General features: G+C 38.3%; 1 protein-coding gene across 2 annotated transcripts; it reads left to right on the top strand.

The window, feature by feature from the left end:
- The first annotated feature begins 220 nt into the window (after positions 1-220).
- Positions 221-17,787, top strand: LOC106534946 (flotillin-2a). Of its 2 annotated transcripts, none has more exons than XM_014031767.1 (11): positions 221-412; positions 4,127-4,208; positions 8,148-8,238; positions 12,588-12,711; positions 13,596-13,714; positions 13,808-13,921; positions 14,000-14,119; positions 14,205-14,419; positions 14,966-15,149; positions 15,715-15,864; positions 16,012-17,787. In XM_014031767.1, the coding sequence occupies exons 1-11, from the start codon at positions 364-366 to the stop codon at positions 16,060-16,062; spliced, it is 1,299 nt and encodes a 432-aa protein (XP_013887221.1). In that variant the 5' UTR covers positions 221-363; the 3' UTR covers positions 16,063-17,787. The 2 variants fall into 2 exon arrangements, with proteins under 2 accessions (XP_013887221.1, XP_013887222.1); XM_014031768.1 differs by lacking the exon at positions 8,148-8,238 and adding an exon at positions 7,667-7,757.
- Positions 17,788-20,349: the final 2,562 nt, after the last annotated feature.

Here is a 20,349-nt window from a genome sequence, read left to right as displayed (position 1 = left end):
GCTAGGGGAAAATAAAAAAAATGTGGACTAAGGGCCACGATGACGAATGTTATTCACAAGTATCATATGATATAACCACTTGACACAAGTTCCGCTCTTAAAGAAAAAAAAAACTTAAGAAACATGGGTTTTTGTTTCGACTGCTCACCACCACTTTGTCATTTTTGACTAGAAAAACAGCCTTTTATTTTGAAAAGGCTCAAGCAGTCTCCATTTTGAAAAAAAAAAAGTCTTTAGGGGCGTGGCTACTCGAGACTAGATTCGGAGTTGGAGCTTAAAGGGATCAAGGGAAGAGCAGTGTTAAATTTCGTTGCTTTATGCTTTGATTAATCGTGACTACAGGATATTTTTCACGTCGGTAAAATGGGAAACTGTCACACTGTTGGACCAAATGAGGCTCTGGTGGTTTCAGGTAACCTAAAACATTTCTTGGACCACCGTCGTGTGTTTTTTAGCTGCTTCGCGCGCGTCTATTTCTCGCTAAGTAAACTCTGCTAGCTAAACTAATTTCTCGCATCCTTTGCTAACAGTATCCAGTARAGGTTTGATAAATGTAGCTGAACATTAGTTGTAATATCCCAAGAACCCTCAACTAGACTTATTTAACAAACAACAGCCCTCTTCCTTCCCCAAAGGCTATTTGGCAGACTAGCCTGTTTCCGATGAGTGTGATGTAATTGTAGTAAACACGCAATGRATGTACWGTAATATGTATTTTTACGCATATYGKTTTAYTATGCTTTTTCATGTAAAATTAAAAGCTTGTGCTTGGACATATTACACTATAGGGCTCCATAGAACAATTGTGTGTGTGTGTGTGTGTGTGTGTGTGTGTGTGTGTGTGTGTGTGTGTGTGTGTGTGTGTGTGTGTGTGTTTTCTTTCCCCTTGAATACAGATGAAAGATGTGATGTTGCTGTCTGTGCAGCAAAAGCAAATATGATTTAATTATAGAAGAGGGAGGAGACACAGTTCTGGGTCCTGGTCTGGTTACAGTGTGGACATTTCTATCAAAGTTGTGTTTACACACTTACATTTTGATTTATTTGAAATTTATTTTAAGGTTTTTCACTATAGATTGCATTGCATCCTTAAAAAAAATTCATTAGTATGTCCCACAGCTATTTTTCAGCACTAAATTTAAAGCTGACACGAACATATTAGTCCTCAGGTTTGGCTCCTCTGTGTTTTGTGTGTTGAAACTGTAGCTCAGTGTTTCCCAAAGTGGGGTCCCGAAACATCAAGGTGGGGTCCTGAAAAGATTTCCTGAATTAATTACATTTTTGCCTTATTTGTTACAAAAGAGTGAGGTTAGTGTATTTAAAATGGATAAATGAAGTATAAAAATATTGTTACTATGCCCATGTTTTGTTGACCTGATACAAATGTTTACAAGTCTCTGCTACTGTTATTTTGTGGGTCAAAAGCTGAAAAGTTTGGGAACCACTGCACTTTGGTTCCCAAAGTTGGGCTTGGGACCCAATTATGGGTCRTGAAGCACCTTGGATAATCTCCAGAAATCAATTTAAAGGGTAATAAAAWAATTGCTGATGTAATATTTTCCCTATAATTATTACAAAAACACAAAATAAGTAAAAATAAGTGTTTATATTTGTGTACAAGCTGTTTAGATTGTCCAAAATCCTGTGTTTTTGTAGGGTTATTTAAGAAGTTCATGTACTCAGACCAGTAATATTTGGGGTCACAAGTTTTTGCCATGGATATTTTGTGGGTCAGAAGACAAAAAGTTTGGGAACCACTGCTGTAGCTTGATTGAGTAAAAGCGATTTCTCCTTTCCTTTCTCCTTTTAATTGCGGCTTCCTGTTCAACATTAGTGATGACAAAGAAAACAAACAGCTGCATGTTCTCCCATTGTAAAAAAAAAACAAAACACCTGAGCGTCACTGAGACTAGAGTTAAAAGAGTGTTTAGATTTGCTGATCCTAAATCCAGGACCATGATGGAAAACATTTTTTAGACGGCTGAGAAACACTAATACATTTAACCTGATTGTCCTTTTTTAGAAAGACAAAATGTGACAGAATATCTTGTGATGTGTGTGATGTAAGTCACGATTGTGTAAATCTCTATTCATTTACAAAGAACCTCTCCCGTCCTTTGAGTGAAGACGTTYAGGAATTTCAGCTATGCTGGTGGCTAAAATAGTACATACCTAATGTATTTCTATAGGCGACGACCAGACTAGTCGGCAAAGGCATTTTATCAGGAGATGAATCAGTTTTAATTGTGAAAGCCTGTTTCACTCACATTCTTCAAKAACAATGAAAACTTAGCATTTCTTTAACCTCTTGAGCAAAACAGCATTTCCCGTTTTCTATATCTTTTAACTTTGCTCCAGTTAATTTTAGGAGCATGAATCTTTGCACAGGTAATGTCCACAAGTGGATTTATGGTTTCTAAGAGTTTTTAACCTGATTCATTACGGTTTTATGGGTTGGATATTGTCAAATGCAGCAATTATTCAGACGTGAGGGGGAAAAAACATGTTCCAGCCTCAATATCTCTAAAACCACAGCAGCGGTTTTTAATACTTACTCTTCTAATAAAATCTTCCAAGTGTTGGCTTTATTTTGATACCAAGATTATTTAAGTAAAGTTTGTAAAAGCTGAGATACACTCAGTTACATTTCAGCATGGTATTTCAGGAAAATCCCTTGGGGCTTTAACAGTGAAAGTCTGTATCGCTCACATTTTTCAATAACAATGAAAATAGCGTTTCTKTAAGAGAGCATGTTGTCTGTAAGTTATACAAGGATGAGAAATCATAGAGTTGTAGCCATCTTACTTAAACCTAAAAGTCTTATGTTGTTAGTAACTCTTAGCTAATACCACATCAAACTTTAGCTCAATATCTATAAAACTGACTTGTGTGTGACATTTTTCTGTTTGAAGTTGGTTCACTTTAGCGTCCATGTTGAATTAGATTGTTGTAGATGTACACACAGAGATTACTTTCTAAAAGGTTGAAGCCATAATAGCTGTCTACGTGCCGATTTCCCAATGTTTTTGATTTGAATATTTTCTTCTAACTGATGCAATTAAATGATTTTGGGGTCGAGGATGATCCCTGTTGAATTCAGTGTCTCGGGGTTGAAGGTGAACGTTACGGGTGAACCCTTTGTTACAACCTTGTCTATGCTCCTTCTTGACATCTCAGTAACCTTGAAATTACAAACCTTTTATTACCAAGATTGTCTCTCTGTCTGTCCAAGACAGATGGTTGTCTGTGGTAAAACTCCAGAATAATTTAGGATAGAAAATCTCACCAGACTCTGGCTTTACATTGGATCTTATTTTTTATTAAAGCTACTTCCAAAAGAAAATTTGAGTGTAATCATTAAATGTGCTGTAGTACTCTTGTTCGTTATTGATGGTACAAAAATAAACATTTTGAAATTGCGTGGAAATTCCAAGATTTTGGAAACACTACTTTGTCGAACCGAGACTTCTGTATTTGGGCAATAGTATTGCCCAACAAATACACTTTCTGAAGACATTAACTTGAACATGCTGGAGGTATGTTTGACCTGCCTTGGGTCTGTCCATTAACACGTGACAGCTGGGAATGTCGCTGCAAACTCCATGTGAAATTGTCTGACCGAGGCGAGTGGAGGGCACAGAGGGGTGGGATCAATATAAAAAAACAACATATTGATATACAGTAGTTACAAAAAAGTTTGTGGAGAGTTGTTTATTTCGAGTCACCTGATAAGGTTGATCATGTGGGTTTCTGATGAAAACCTGAGTTGGATGGGAAAATAGGTTAAACCTTGTGAGCTGTTACAGTCAGGTAAACCACAAGCTGCAAGACTTTTGGTTTGTGCTCGACAGGAATGGCTGCAGCATCAGTGTGACGAGAGATAAAAAGGAAAGTATAAATTCAGAACTCACCCCTTTTTCTGACTCTGTGGGAATTGTGGTTTTYAAGGTGTTGCTGTTCCTCATTTTAGTGCATGTATTTTTCCTTTTTTTTGATCAAAACTAAGTGTGTCGCCGCAGCTAGATGAACCTACTTACCAAAAGTCTGAACGCACCAAAAATGTCTTTTATTTATTTATTGTTTTTAAACTGAGAATCTCCGCGTGACGTCTGTTTATCGCCCACAGGTGGCTGCTGTGGATCAGATCAGAAGACGTATGTCGTCGGAGGATGGGCTTGGGCCTGGTGGCTCATTTCTGACATTCAGAGGTAAGATCTGTCTGCTGTGCCTTTAACTCCCAACACACTCAAATGTGCTCTTAATCAGGAAACCTTTAGGAACAACAGGAAATCTGCTGGTCTACTGTACACAAAAGACTTTCAGTCTTTCTAAAACAACAAAAAAAAAACTTTTCAAATCATTCGTTTCATCAGTCAGGAACTGGATTAACAGGGTTTTCTTTGTAAACATGAAATAAAAATTAAATGAAAACAAATTTAATATGTAGTCAGGTTAGTTTGAGCTAAAAAGGAGCAATCATTTTAACACTAAAGACAAAATAAATGTCTTCTTATTTCCTACTCATAAGTTATATTTTATAACAGAATCAGTTAAATCATTCTCATTTTTATCAAACAGCAAAACAAGTTTAAAATCATAAGTAAAATGTATGCCACATGCTAACCAGAGTTGTCTGAGTAAAAAGTAAAAAAGAAGACAGGGTGAAAAAACTATACATATTATCTGCTTTGATTTTTGCCTTTATTTGCATATAAAATCAGAGAAGTTAGTTTGCATGTGCAACTTGTTGCTGTGATGTCAGCTGTGCACACAGCTGGCTCTGAGCAGCAGGGAGAGGGAAATGGTTGAATCTGAGAAAACACTATCCACTGTAATAAAACAAWTTTTTTTCAAGAGATCAGACTGGAGCCCGTTGGCCTGTTCCAGTTCAAGTTTTAAGTCCCGCCCCCTCCATATAAATTACCAGAACATTGTTAAAAAATAATATATACCTCAGGTAATAGTTTCAGGTATCAACTATTGTTGTGTAGTTCTTAATTTGCAGCTGAATGCTCTTTTTTATTTTCCCAGTTTGTTTAGCTGTAATTGGTTACATTTCATAATTTATTAGGTGAGACTTACAAAACGCCCCACATCCCTGGTGTCGGGTTATAAAAATACGTTATGGAAGAATCTGTAATCAAGATCTAGGTGCTTCGGTTGTTAACAAAACAAGACAGGAAAGTTTACTTCTAGCTTTTTTGATGAGCAAGAGAAAACACACTGTGGTCAGCGGTATAAGAGAAGTGGGCGACTGAATGGAGAGRGACAGGATTTCTAACTCACCATTAGACTATATTTAAAAGAAAAATACTGTGGCAAAAAATGTATAGTTTTTTATTCATTGTATTTCTCATTAACTTGAAAAAAGAGGGAATATTTATGCAGTTTTAGTAATATTTGTGTATTTCAAAATAAAATGATAAACCCAAAATCATTAATAAAGTAATTCGGCTAACAATTTTTCTTGCTAAAATGATGACAGACATGTAAATCACGTAGTTCTGTCTGATGGAGGTCCACATGATTACAATGTGCGAATAAAATGTTAACCTTTTGTTCTAGATACCTGAAAAGTAAAATGTTTTGGACACAAGGATGAGCCACGTTAATTACACATAAACATAGTTGATGTTTGTATCAGTTTAAATGGTTAATGGTTACCAAACAGTTTGCTCTAATCATCTTTTATTCCCTGTGTTTGAAGTATGCAAGTTGACCAAAACTAAACTTGGGAATGGAAAACAGTTTTAAAGATTTCATTTAAGAGACACAAAAAATGTCAATAATTGGAAAATATTTGATAATAAATTTGTTCATCTGAGTAAAAAATCAGTTAAAAATTAGATTTTAATTTAGTTTAATCTGCTTTTTCCTACGCTTCAACCATTTTTAAGCTACAAAAGTAAAATGCTTTTCATGCATTCCTGTAAAACAGTAAAGTTAGGGCACTGAGTGAAGAGTTGGAAACTGTTTCAGTGGAAATACAAAACTCTGGGCTTAAGATTTTTTTATATTTATTTGCAGCAGAGTAGTTTAAATTGTAAGGGAAGTATCTTCTTGTTTTGTATGGTTAAAAATCCTCTGAGCTTCAGAAGCAGCCGGTGTTTATATTTTTCCTGCTGCTGTTTCTGCATTTCTATCCTGCTTTGCTTTATCTTTTATTGATCTCAGTTTCTAGAAAAGCTCCACCAGGTTTAATGTTTCTCCTATTGTCTGCTGCTCCGTGTCTTTAGTTGCTAGGAAACTTAACGACAGGCCTCAGAAAACAGAAAAGTGGATGCATGAGTGAATTTATTTACATTTAGAGGCAGACCGTTCCAGAGATCCCAGCTTGTTTGTGCATGTCACCATTTTGTCCACATGTAGTTAGGAAACCATTTCAGCTTCCTCCAAAACTGATGAGGGGATGTTCTTCTCAGACAAATGATGGAGCCTCCTAAAAGCCCTGTTGGCATGAGCCGTAATTGATGGTGTTCTAAAAATGGTGGGGGTTAACTTCCTGTTCGTGACGCAGTAATCATCTTAATGTTCGAGCCTCTGGCTCATTGATCCAGCTTCTCTGGTCTGGAAGTAAAGGAGATGTGGCTGGTAAACGGAGAGCCATTTTTTTCCTCAAGTAATGTTTGACCCGTCTTGTTGCTCCGACAAAAAGAATTTAAGGCTACGTTCACGCTGCAGGCAAATGCGACCCAAATCTGGATGTTTTATGTGACTCGTATCGGGTTTTTTAATGACCTGAATGTGACAAATCCAACCCAGGCCTTTTCAGTGAACTCTACTAAATCAGATTCATAACTGATGTTCAAAGTGACTGCAGTCTGAACGCTCATTTCATCTGAGGTGGGCGGCGCAATCCAGTTATAATATTGACACCAACCTTGTGTTTAAATCTTGTAACTCCGCGTGTCATCAGCTACAGAACAGAAGTCCATTTGCTTCATCCTTGTTCTTTTAAATTTGTCATGTCCTGGATGAGAATCCACAGATATGAGTGTAACAGGATCTGACCGTTGCTGGATCGATGCTTTAGTTATACTTCCAGCAAGTCGCTCTCATTCCAAATATAAAATGCTGCACCAGAGCAGCTGGCAAGAGGCATGTTCAAATGTAAACGGTGAACTAAACAAGCAGGTCGGTTCTGATTGCACAACTTCAGAATCGACATGCTAACATGTAGCATCCGTGTTTAGTTAAGTAAATGAAGACCCAAATGTCACGTCGCATCATTTTCTGCACATGTGGGTCACATCAGTGCTGTGGAAAATCTGATTTGTACAAAAAAATCAGAATTGAGCATTAAGACCTTCAGTGTGAACGTAGCCTGAATCGGTGTCGACAAAAAAAGAGAGCTCTGTCTCTCATGGTTGTTTTGAAAGTGCATCATACAATCACCCACATGGACAAGGATTTAAGCCAGAAGTGATTATGATCTCTGCCAACACTGACTCAGACATTTATTTGGGAGTTTTGCTGATCTTTATCAGGTAATAAAACATGAATCAAAAGACAGAATCTGCAACAGCGAAAATGGACTGGACATTTTTTTTTTGCCTCCTTTTTTTTTTCTCTCTTCTACTTAACCTTGGTTACTGACCMACCTAACAGCTGTTGTCCACTTTACTGTTTTGCCTGTGCTATTCCTGCTGCCTGCCTGTCTGCGTAGAATGTCTCTGGAGGTTATGACCATCCTCTGTCGCTGTGAGAATATCGAAACCTCGGAGGGTGTTCCCCTGGATGTGACAGGGGTGGCTCAGGTAATGCACTCATAAAGATGCAGAACGAAAAACAAAATGTCGCTGGTGCTTGCGGACAAWAGAATGCAAAAGAAGATGGCGCCACTAACAAACTAACCAACCAATTTGTGTTTTTGGCAGCAAGATGGTTAAAAACATTCAAAGTTCAGTGCCAATGAAGTATAAGCTGCATTTCTCAATAAGCCTGAATAACGTTTAAATTCAGGATTGCGTCTCATGTTTCTCCACTGCTTGTGACCTGGAGTCCTTGGGTGAATGGTTTCACTTTCTTTTTTTTTTTTGCTGTGTTGTGTTTTGTTCTTTCTTTCTCGTGATCTGTTCCTTCCCTTCATTTGCTTTCCCTTTGAACATGTCAATTTTTATTTTATATTTTTTCCACATTCTTCACAGGATAACGCTTGAGATTATGACCCTGCAGCCCAAGTGTGAGGATGTAGAAACAGCGGAGGGTGTAGCTATTACGGTCACTGGGGTGGCTCAGGTAAATCACCACACTTTTCTGGGAATGCCGGTTCAGACTCAATTAACCCCTTTATTCTCCCTCTACCTTCTTTTCTCTGGCATCAGCCCGTAATCACAGCAGAGGTAGTGTTTTATACATTCAATGAGGCTCAAGATGCACACATCGATGTTGGACCTAACTGTGACACACAATGACGTCATTACCTTCATATCTGGGCAGGAGACACCAAATGCACCAGTCAAGCTGCAACTAGTTGTTTGTTTCAGGGCTTTCTCCTTTTATCCAAAAGTCAAATAATTAAATGTTTGAAAAGTTTAAATCTAAATGTTAAATTTTTAGGATGTTTTTTAGTCTCAAAAGTCTGACACTGTTTAACTGAGAATAAATTATCTAAGACTTGTGTTCGATTTTAGGGTCATAGATGGCAAAAAGTATATATTTTAATGTGAAAAACAGCCTGATGTACAGGGTGAATCAAAAGTCACAGGACACCCTTTTATTTCAGGAACAAAAGGGAAAAGAAATATGAATACCTCAGCAACAGGTGAGGGGACTCATCTTTCAGGCTGTGTTCAGAACATAATCGAYATCTTTAAAGCCGCCTAATTGGATCCCTGATGCAAATACTCTGTTCAGCACCAGGGACAGCAGATTGAACATGTCAAATAACAAGCAATGTTAGTTTTTAAATTTCTGTGTTTCTTTGTTGTTTAATTTGTTCTTTTTTAGACTGACTTGTGTTTTGTTGGCTGTCCTGTAGGCCATCAAAACCAGAAAATGTAGACTGCATCTGAATATCCTATGTGGTCAACAATATCCCATGATTCATTGTGGTCTATGTGGGTTGCAAGTGAATTAGGACATAGCTACTGCCTAAAAGAGACACCCTCCCTCACCCGTTACTTGCTGGGGTATTCAGATACTTCCTTTTCCCTTTCGTTTGTGAAATAAAAAGGGTGTCCTGAAACTTTTGACTCACCCTGTAGTTTTCCATCACATTGTATTTTAAGGTTTGACATTGCTCCACAGTACTGATGCTAGGTTTACTATCAACACAACGACACCCTTTGTTGTTATTTAAAGTTGTTTGAAAATCAAACACCGTGAACACACGTAAGCATGAGTAAGAATTCAGAGGTTTAAATCTGTGGCACCCAAAAACCTTTTAATGTAGAGATAAAAAATATTTAGTTTAAAATGTTTCATCCAGATGTTTAAACACAAATTCATTAACTTGTGTAAGGTTTGAAGTAAAAAAAAAAGTTAAAAATATTCAAGACAAACGTCTTGTCATTTTGGTGTTATTCCTATTTAGGTATGTGGCATTATGGGTAATGTAGTTGAGTCTAGATCCAGTTGAGAAAATTGACTAGACAGATGTGAATAAATTATTAATCATCACCCATTAAGTGTTCATTTAGTTCAGGTTCATGACTGTGATTTTAGGTGTTTTCACCATGTTTGGTGTTTTAAATGTGAGGGTAGATACGTGAAAACATACCGCAACTACTGGCTACAGCACACTACAGTTGTGAGGTGTCGTTATTGTGGAAAGTGTGTAAGTGAAATTTATTGATTTGCTGGAGGGTGCTGCTGTTTTTGAGTGTGCAGAGCTGATCTGAGATAAATATTACCTTAGGAGGGGTCAGCTCAGCTGTTGTGACAACGTTGAGTTTTTTGTCACCTCCTTATTTAGTGTCTGCAAAATAAATGTAATGCAGGAACACATGCCTCATTCTGACCATTTTTTTGGAGAAACTGAAACGTGAGTGAACTTTACCRTATAATAGAAAATCACCATCTTTCTACATCAAAAATGCAGAAACAAACGAACCGATCTGGTTTCCTTATACTGGAATCAAACTTAAGATCAATATCTGGCTACAGACATCTGTTTTGACCAACCTGAAGTTTGTGGCTCCAGTTGTGAGCTAGTTTGACTGTAAGCGTTATTTTTACACATTCCTGAGAGCTTTGTCATTACATCACTGGAAACATCTGTTTACTTGTGATCTTTGAGCCCATTTTTGTTGTAATACAGAAGAGTTATTTGTTTACTGCAATCAGTATTTTAATTACCACAAATAGTTTGAAGCTCCCACAATACAAAGAAACTGTTCAAGATCAGGCTCTGAACCAACTCTAGTGGTACTTAARCTGAACGAGGAACAGGATACTAAGTGTTCAGTAGTTTAGTTATTGTACCAAAGCCAGTTACAGAAAGCTAAAATAACAGCAACTTCGTTGCATTTTTGTGCCAAGTATAAACAATATTCATGTGTTTTAGTATCAAACTGAACCCTGGCTTTATACAACTCACATTTATCTCTTGACTTGTAGAAATACTCTATGTTCTGATGGATTAATTTAAATACAAATCAATTTTATTACAAATTTAACACATAAACCTATTTTTTCTGTAAGAACTTATAATTGCAGTGCTTGTTGCATTTCCATTTCAAATAATATCCTTCTCCTTGTCCCGTCCCCCCCTCCTCCCTTCTGTCTGCATGTCTGAATCAATTATCACTTCTCCAATTTGGCTACAGCCATGTCGATGTTCCTCTGTGCTTCTTTCTAAATGTGTGCTGACAATGAGCCCACTGTCTGGAGCTGAACAACCCCTCACGCTCTCACAGTTTACTCCTCACAGAGGCTCATGGKTGTCACTGTTTGATTGGGCCAACCTAAACCCATTATGGGTTTTTCATAGTAACAAGGGTTTAATGTTCCTCCTGAGTTAAAGAAACGGACATGTTCAGACTTGAGTGGAGGAACCCAGGAGTGTCGTTTAAAAAGAACAAAACAAACATGAGCAGAAACACATAATCTATGTAACCAACTGGTTAATTGTCAGAGAGAATAATCTCTTTATTTCTTAAGTCTTTTATTGATTATATATGTCTATTGGGAGTAAAAACTACTCTTCTGAAGTACCAGATAAATTAAACACTAAAAATTATCAAATGTTGATAGAGACCATGATCATTGAGGAAGAAGGGGTGGCTTCACACAACGGATGGGAGGGACCAAGATTTGTGGTCAGCAGATCCTGCACCTCCTCACAAATCCTGTTATAGTGCTGAGTCACGGCACAGCGCCCCCTGCTGTCTGTCTGAGCGGCATGTTTGTGTGTTGTGACCGGCTTGCGGCCCGTTTTCCTTTTCAGACAGTTTCCCTGGAATGAAGAGCATATCTCCTGACTTTGTTGTAGCCCCTTGTTGTCTGGTATGAGTGCATGTTTTAACACCTGATCATGTGCAGACCTCTCACCTAAGGACTCAGCTCACTGTGTTTTTATTTTCCCACAGCTCCTGTGGACTACATTATTTGCCAAAACCTTCCTAATCCTTATAATTTTTATTACTTTAAAGTGAGMTGTTTTRCAGTTACCGGCTCCCTTTSATTCTGTGAATTGCAGTTCACTGATTTTGTATTTTATGGTAGTTTTGCTTTTTGTTTTACATCTGAAACTTTTAGCACAAAAAGTAAGGACATTTGTGTTTGGTAGAATGCTTGCTTCTCGGCAATAAAACTGATAGCGGACAGCTGATTGGCAGCACGTCAGTAACGACAGAATAAGCTGTTTGGGCAGAAGATTTGGCTAAATTTTCATGTGTGCAAACCACATACTCAGCTCGAAATAATTTACCAAACACAAACTTCCTTACATTTTGTGCCAAGCATATATTGTAGTCAAAGATTTATACGTGCAGTTTATTTATTGCTTAAATATGAAACAAAACAGAGGTTATTTTATTGCATTTACTTGGTTACACCAGAGGTTTTATTAACGTGTACAGTACATTATTTGCAAACCAAAAAAAAGTTGATTTAAAGTAAAATTAGGTCTCTGCTGATTCCCAGTGTAAAGTTTAATAAAGGCCAAAAATGACTCGTAAAACATTTTTCAGTTCTGCAAAGGTGTTGAACAGAAAATATTGTAAAGCCTCATGTTTTATCAGAAAAGAAAAAAATCACTGAGAGGAAACATTGATCATGGAGTTTGGCCTGAAGAGAAACCCCTAACTGGACCTTAACTGGTAATACATCTGACTGTTTAAAGCTCCTGCAGCTTCAGTAAAGGATCATGCATTATATGATCCTCATTATACGAAGCAGCGCTGAGCCCAGCTGTGAAGCTGCTGTTTCATTATATATTTTTTAATTTAGTAAAAACTCATTCTTCACACCTCTGTTCTTTACGCTGTGCATCCTGTTTGTTTTAACACAAAGCCCTCTGATGTAAAGATGAGAARGGAATACCAGTGTTTGTCTGGAGGTAGCACAGAAGCTGATGTTTTTTTTTCACGTGTGCCACAGCTGTGTTTGTGTGTTCAGCTGATCTGTGTCCGTGCCGGCATTAGGTGAAGGTGATGGTGGACGATGAACTGCTGGGCTACGCCTGTGAACAGTTCCTGGGCAAGTCGGTGACGGAGATCAAGAGCGTCATCCTGCAAACGCTCGAGGGTCACCTGCGTGCCATTCTTGGTGAGTGGCTTCTTCTTATGCTGCTGATGGCTTACAACGTGTGTTTGCTTTCTATATGTTGTAAAACACAACTACATCTGATAAAACAAGAAACATGACAAATGCTTTCCATGTTTTTAAATACTGAAAACACCAAACATGATGCTGGCATGAGTTCTTACAGTGCACTGCTCGTGAAGTAGGTCATGTGGTTCTTTAACTCCTCAGAGCTCACTGAACTGCATGTTTTAGATTTATCCTGCTTTAAAGTAATGGATTTAACCATTGTCTTCTATTAATGTAGAAGTGTGTTAATAACCCATCAGTTTAAATCAGGTCTGTTAATGCAGAAAATGTCTGAAACATTCAGATCTTTGGACAGGGATTGATTCAGCTTCCTGTTTTTCCTGAGTGCCTCTGCTCCAGCTGACAGATCAGTGTTCGGATGTACTCTTACCTCACTTTAAACAAAGCTWTGTCTAAGAGTAATTTGATTGTCACATTCCTTTTTCTTTGTGCACAATATTATAAAACGGTGCAAGGGAGTCTCAAGGTGGATCAACATCAGTGAGTTAACGTGACCTTTGATCCGTCGGGTTGAAAGACTGTAGCATCAACAACGGCTTCAGCGTGCCTTCAAAAAAAAAAAAAATAATAATACTCCACACAGTCTGCCACTGCTCCCAAAATCTACTGAACTAAAACTGTATTTCCTGTTTTACTCAAGAAAAACTCCTAAATAAAACTCTGTGCAGAAAGAACTCGTATTCTGTGGTCAGATGAGTGTTTTCATGTAAACTACCTGGGTGGTTGCTGCTTGACTGCGCTGCTGTAAATGAAGTCACGAGTCCCTCCAGAAGCTGACTGTGAAGGTGACAACGCTAATTACTCCCCTTGTCTTTCAGGAACCCTCACCGTTGAACAGATTTACCAGGACAGAGACAAGTTTGCCACTTTAGTGCGAGAGGTGGCAGCTCCTGATGTTGGCCGTATGGGAATCGAGATCCTTAGCTTCACCATTAAAGTACACTTTATATTGATTTGATTTTTTTCTAATCCAACTTGAGTGTTTTTATAGATCACTAATCTGTACGTCTGTTTGTTCCCCCCCKGACAGGATGTTTATGATAAAGTGGAGTACCTGAGCTCCCTGGGTAAAACTCAGACCGCTGCTGTCCAGAGGGATGCAGACATYGGCGTGGCCGAGGCAGAGAGGGATGCTGGCATCAGGGTAAGAAGAGCTGCAAGCTTTTATCTAATAAAGAGTCCAGAGGTCACAATCTGTCTCCATGGTTTCTGCTCTCTGCAGGAAGCCGAGTGTAAGAAGGAAATGATGGACGTCAAGTTTGTCGCAGACACAAAAATGGCCTACTCAAAACGAGAGCTAGAGATGCAAAAAGCCTCCTTCAACCAGGAAGTCAACACAAAGGTATCCAGTTTGGTACATTTTATTCTATGTGATGAAAATGAAAAAGTACAGCTGGGTTTTAAAAAAGAGAACGTGACAAATGTAGAAAGCAGAGGCTCAGCTGGCGTACGAGCTGCAGGCGGCCAAAGAGCAGCAGAAGATCCGTCTGGAGGAGATTGAGATCGAGGTGGTGCAGAGGAAGAAGCAGATCCTGATYGAAGAGAAGGAGATTGACCGTACCGAGAAGGAGCTCATCGCCACAGTGAAACGACCCGCTGAGGCCGAGGCCTACAGGATGCAGCAGGTGGCTGAGGGACAGAAGTGAGTACATCTCTGTTTACTAGATCCTGAATGAATCATTTTGTCCCACAGGATCACTTCTGTAGCACTGCCAGCTAATAGCAGAACAATTTTTTGACAACTGTAAACAGACCAATTGGCTTTCTCCTAAATTAGGTTTTGCCTACTGCTAACAGCTAATTAACAAGCTAACATCAACAGATTTGTGTCCGTCCCACCAGCCTTGAGCTGGAAGGAGACAAAGATGTGTGACGTGGACAGTCCTCTTAGCAGTTTATGATTAGCTGCTAGTATTAGCTTCTGCTCATGTTTACTTGTTTACATGTTTAGCTTTAGCAAAGCTAATGTTTTGGTTAGCTGTATTCACCACTGTGTTGCAACAATAAAAAGAAAACAGAGAAAAGAGGAACTCAAGTAAAGCTTCAAAACACATTACTGAAATATGTTCCTGACTGAATAAGTTCATTTCATTTATTTTCATTCATTTCACAGAAATATAAGTATTAATCCTAAATACACCGACTTTTATTTGCTAAACCTACGCCGCTGTGCTGTGCCTCATTCCAGGACTAAGAAAGTGCTAACAGCGCAGGCAGAAGCTGAGAAGATCCGCTGTATCGGTGAAGCTGAGGCTGCCTCCATTGAAGCGGTGGGAAAAGCCGAGGCTGAGAAGATGAGGCTGAAGGCTGAAGCCTACCAGCAGTACGGAGAGGCAGCCAAGACCGCCCTGGTCCTGGAGGCTCTACCCAAGGTCTGTGTTCACATGAACTGTCAGGGAAAAAAGGAGGATGTTTGTGTTTGTTATTGCTTSTCTTTCCTTCTTTATTGAGCTGTTTTCCTGTTAATATAATCAGTTCAGAATAGTATAAAATAATGCAGACAGTGTTAAGGGTAGAGCTGTCTTTCTGTTACAGCTGCTTTTATTACAGGGTTTTCAGTGAGGGTTTCATTGACTGACCAATGAGCAAAGTATGCTACACACTGCAGTTAGCTACCACTTTCAACATTATTTTAATTGTCAAACTTTCCAATTTTATATATCACTTGACAAAGTGATTACTAAAAAAAAGGCAGCTGTATCGGGAGTTTGTTGGCACCAGAGTGAAGTTGTCCAGTAAGTTTTTCCTCATAAAATCTTATCTTGGTGTGTGTTCGTTTTTCAATATCATTAGCATCGCGAGATTTGTTTAGTTTCCACGTATGTAATGCGCATCATTCTTCTTTTCTTTTTTTTGCGAACCACCAATAATCTTTAGAAGAAGAAATCAAATTTCTTGAAGACAATCGACCCATCGATCACTCRCTGTGTGTTTCAGATCGCCAGTAAAGTGGCCGCTCCGCTGTCTAAGACCAACGAGATCGTCATCCTGAGCGGTGAAGGCAGCCGTGTGACCGGAGAGGTGACCCGTCTGCTGGCCGAACTCCCCGTCTCTATCAACGCCCTGACCGGCGTGGATCTGACCAAGGTCAGGGTAACGCTGGTGGAAGTTCCTCTAAAAAGCCTGTTTTGTGAATTTTAATCACCTGTGTTTATTTCCAGTTCTTTTAATTTCAGGTTAAAGAGGATGATGGTCAAATGTTTCTTTTCTGTCTTTTTGTTTCTGACCCTGCAGATCCCCCTGCTGCAGAAGATGACCAGCCCACAGTGCCAAGCAGCCATGTGATGGAAGAAACAAGCGGACCCGGCTCTCGGCTCTGCCTCAAAGCATGAAGAGATTTTCCAAACGGAGAGCTTTTTGTGAAACTGCCTTTTAACCAGAAACTCTTGATATCAACCTTGAGATTGTTGTTTTGTTCTGTTTTGTTTGTCTATTTTTTTAAAAAGAAGTTTTTAATTTTTTTAAAGAAAAAAGAAACGGGCCCGGACTGAACACGTCCTTGTTTTTGTTCAGTTGGTCCTCGCCGTGTTGCACTAGTTGGCAAGATTCGGTCCTGCGGGTCTTAGAAGAAACCCAGCTGGGTGTCGTACCCCTCTCTGATTGGATCTGTTTGTCGGGCGTTCTGACATTTATTCACAGCAAACTTCCAACTTCTTGTCCAAGAACCCAATTGGCAAAGTAGCTTACAGGAAACCAAGCATTTCTTTGTGTTTAGCTGAAAACTGGGTTCCTAAAATTAGTTAGACATTTATAGCTTCATATATTTTATTATATCCTCCTCTTTCAGTATATTCTTAACGCTGTGTTATAGTGGTGACCTCGCAGTAGACCGTCCTGTTGCCTGTCTTGTTCTAACGTTCAGTGCCTGATAACGAGTCCAAACCTTCGTTCAGTTGGATTTCTGTCTGAATATATCTGTGTTCTGGCTGGATGATGTTTTAGTGGTTCTTTAATCATCACTTGTGCTTTCAGTGCTGGTTTTATAGCAGCGCTGCTGTTTATTCTTCTCTTTTGTCACGTGTTTACCGTTAAGTAAACACAAAGCCATGTATAGCCTTAAAGGAGACCCTGGAGCTCTGCCAGGGCTGCCGAACCTTTCTGTATTACCTCAAACAGCAACTGCTAGACTGTCAGGGTCTGAAATCATTTTGTTCATTCCTGCATCCTGTTAGTCCTCCTGTCTGTCAGGACGTGTCCCGCGTTTTTCAAAACCTTTTTTTTTTTATATTGTAACATCAGAAGGAGTTAACATCCGAAATCATCTAAGGTGCTGCACGTCTGACTTCTCTYGGTTTGTGTCCCCGGAGCAGAAGTTCAGGGTTTGGTTGGACAACAAGCACGTTGGTGAGTCTGAGCTCAGCTGGTTTTCAGTTTGATGGATGGGATGTGAAGCAGGTGCGCAGCATGGAGATAAATCAGTCGCAAAAGCAGTCACACAAAATAAAGATACTCACAAGATTCAGTTTTTTTTAATGTGCACAAGTAGGAATATTCTGCACAGATTGTTAAATACCTGCTGAGGACGGATCTTGTCTGAGAATTTAACTTTCAAGCTTTTTTGTTTACCACTGATTCACAAATGTAATGCTGCGTTCAAGGCCTGCTGAAAAGCTGGGACATCTGATCACAGCAAACCTCCAGCTTCAGGAACTTATAACCAGTAGATTAAAACACGCTTGCGTTGATGTTACTGGAGTGGAAAAAGTGTACATTTAAAAAACTGTTCATGCATTTGTGAATCTTTAACTCTTGTACAAATATGTGACTAATTTCTCTCCGTAGAACAGGCTGGGTCAATGTGCAGCAAACAGTTTTATAAAAGTATTTTATTAAACGGGTTAAAACCTAAACTGGTTGTAATTTTCCCCAGTTTATTTGTTATATTTTATCCTAACCATTCTGGTTTTAAAGTCATGCATACTGATTCTTATCGATCACTTTTTCAATAGTTTTTTTTTTTTTTTTTGGAAGAAACCTTGAAGATTTGAGCAGATTTTTAACCAGATTAAATAATGAAAATCATTTTCTTCAGTCAGTTTACTGTGAAACATTTTTTTTTATTATTTTGTTACGTCAAACTTAAACCACTCTCAGAATCTGTGACCATAAATGTTTTGTTACATTTTACCAGTGAATTCTGACTGTTATTTTGTTTTCTGTGAAATAAAACTCTAATTTTCTTGTTTTTTTGCTCCTTCCACCTTCATAAAATGTTTTTATTTGCAGCTGCTTCACCCTAAATGCTTTTTTTTTATTACGACTGATTCTGTTGGCAGAAAATGTTCATTTAAATGTGTAGCTGAGTGTTGGATATCTGTCATACTTCTGATTGTTTTCTCATTTTTTTGCAAGAAAATGCTTAAATATAAAACTAATAATGAAAAAAATGTTACTTTTAAATATGCACCARAATGACTTGTTTTACAATCAGTACAACTAGTGAAAACTGAGTTTAGTTTGTGATTTCATAAAACAAAACTGTCAGTTTTTTACATTTTGTATCACTCCTGCGTTCTTAGTGCCTTTGTTTAAAACAGAATGAGACCAAACATCATTCTGCACATTTCTGATTAATATTAGGATTTTTCTTTGGGACAAAAAGCCTCATGTATGATCGTAAAAGATATAAATATTTAACGGATATAAATATAACTTTAAAGCTTTTATGGGAAAATTTTAACTTGTTTTTTTTATTTGTTTTTGGCCATTATAGTTGTGCCAATGAGTACAAAGCCTGTATTTGCATCGTTTTAAACCAACAWCAAAACATGTTTGACATTAAATCTGTTCTCTGGAGAAATGATGGTGATGCTGCTGCTTCTGCAGGTGTTAGAGAAGTGATCCAGCATGGCAAAAGGAGCATGTGTTCATGTTTGTACTGTGTGTCACCCTCTAATAAATGTTATATCACCTCTATCAGCCTCGTCACGTCTCTGATTAAAACTGTTCAGAGTCGAGGAAAAGYGAGGATTGTGAAAAGTATTTCAGCTGGCCTCCTCTTAATTTGTGTTGGGAAGAAGAATTAAATTAAAGCCTGACTTAAATCATTTCTTAAATCATCATCTCTGCATGAATTTGCCATTAGTTATCCTGCARGAAGCACATTTACCAGTAGAGGTCGCTGCAGTAACCATTTATTATAATGACCCTTTAAGTTTTGGAAAAGCCACATCATTTAGTGCAGTGGGGGAATTATTTTTTTCTATTTTTGTGAGTGTCAACACTATTTTATTTATTATTAGTTTTTTTTAAAATAATACAACCAGTTAACCACCCACACTAACAGGAAGGGATGACAGAGGAGCGCCTGTGTGTAAACTTGTCACGCCTGACAACACAGACAGGAAAAAATCWGATTTTAAAACAAACTTTAAACACATATTTCTATCTTTATGAGGACTACTGACTTCCATTCATTTCTCCATTTTTTTCCCCACAGCCTAACCCCCACCTTTACTCTAAACCAGGGGTCCTGGTTTAGARGTTTCTCTGCTCCAACACGCCTGATTTGAATAAATGCAGAAAAGGTGATTCAGTCAGTTTGAATCAGGTCTGTTGGAGCAGAGAAACACTCAAAAAGCAAATTGTTGGACTTACTTATCTGAGTTACATGAACTTGGTTAAATTAATCCAACCATCAGTTTTTCTGAGGGTAGGACGCAGGGGCCCTCGAGGACCAGGATTGGACACCTCAGTCCTAAACCTAACCCAACATCAAGAAAGGCCATTTCAAACTAGATACWGCATAGCTGCAACATAATGACCCCCCCAACCCACGCACACACACCAATGTAACAGAACTCAGAGGTCTCCTGGGATGCAGGTGCATCCCAAAATTGTACTGGTTTCGGTGGGGGTCTATTTGTGCCCATTGGTTGTCCTGATGGATAGCCCTTCATCAAAGCTAACAACCAAAGAAAATCTGAAGCTTCTGTGTTTAATAGTTTTTGAGCTATAACCATTTTTGTATGTCCACATCCCCCTTTTCCAGATAAAGTGTGAGCTGGGGGCTGTTTATTTGTAAATAAATAAATAATTGGTTAGAAAACAATATAAGACTTTTACGTTTGTTTTATTCTGGTTGTCTTTATTCAGAGGGACAATTTTAAGTTATTTTTTTTTACTATTTTAACTATTAGTTTTGCAAAAGCATTTTTCATATTTAAATGGTTTTACTGATCCTAAATAGGTAGGGGGGTTAAAATGAGCGCAGCACAAAGATTAAACTGAGGTGAGCTGACCTCACCCATTTCCCAGTTTTGTTGCCTTTTCTTTTATTCAACATAGTTTCTATTACATGCATGAAACAAAATCATTTGGGGGGGTATATTTATTTTTTGAAAAACAAGTCAAAGTTACATAGAAATGAAATAGTTTTTGTATGTTTTAAAAAGTAAGGAGTAGAAAGTACAGATAATTGAATCAAAATGTAAGGAGTAGAAGTACAAAGTAGGCTGAAAAATAATTACTCCACTAAAGTATAAATAACCTAAATTTCTACTTAAAGTATTTGTACTTAGTTACTTGATACCTGTGACTAAAATCATTTCCTCAGCGCTGGTTTTTGTTCAG

The sequence above is a fragment of the Austrofundulus limnaeus genome, unplaced genomic scaffold (assembly GCF_001266775.1).
Source record: "Austrofundulus limnaeus strain Quisiro unplaced genomic scaffold, Austrofundulus_limnaeus-1.0 Scaffold1313, whole genome shotgun sequence".
Classification (NCBI taxonomy): domain Eukaryota; kingdom Metazoa; phylum Chordata; class Actinopteri; order Cyprinodontiformes; family Rivulidae; genus Austrofundulus; species Austrofundulus limnaeus.
Note: the sequence above shows the minus strand (reverse complement) of the source record. Positions and strands in the feature narration are given on the sequence as shown.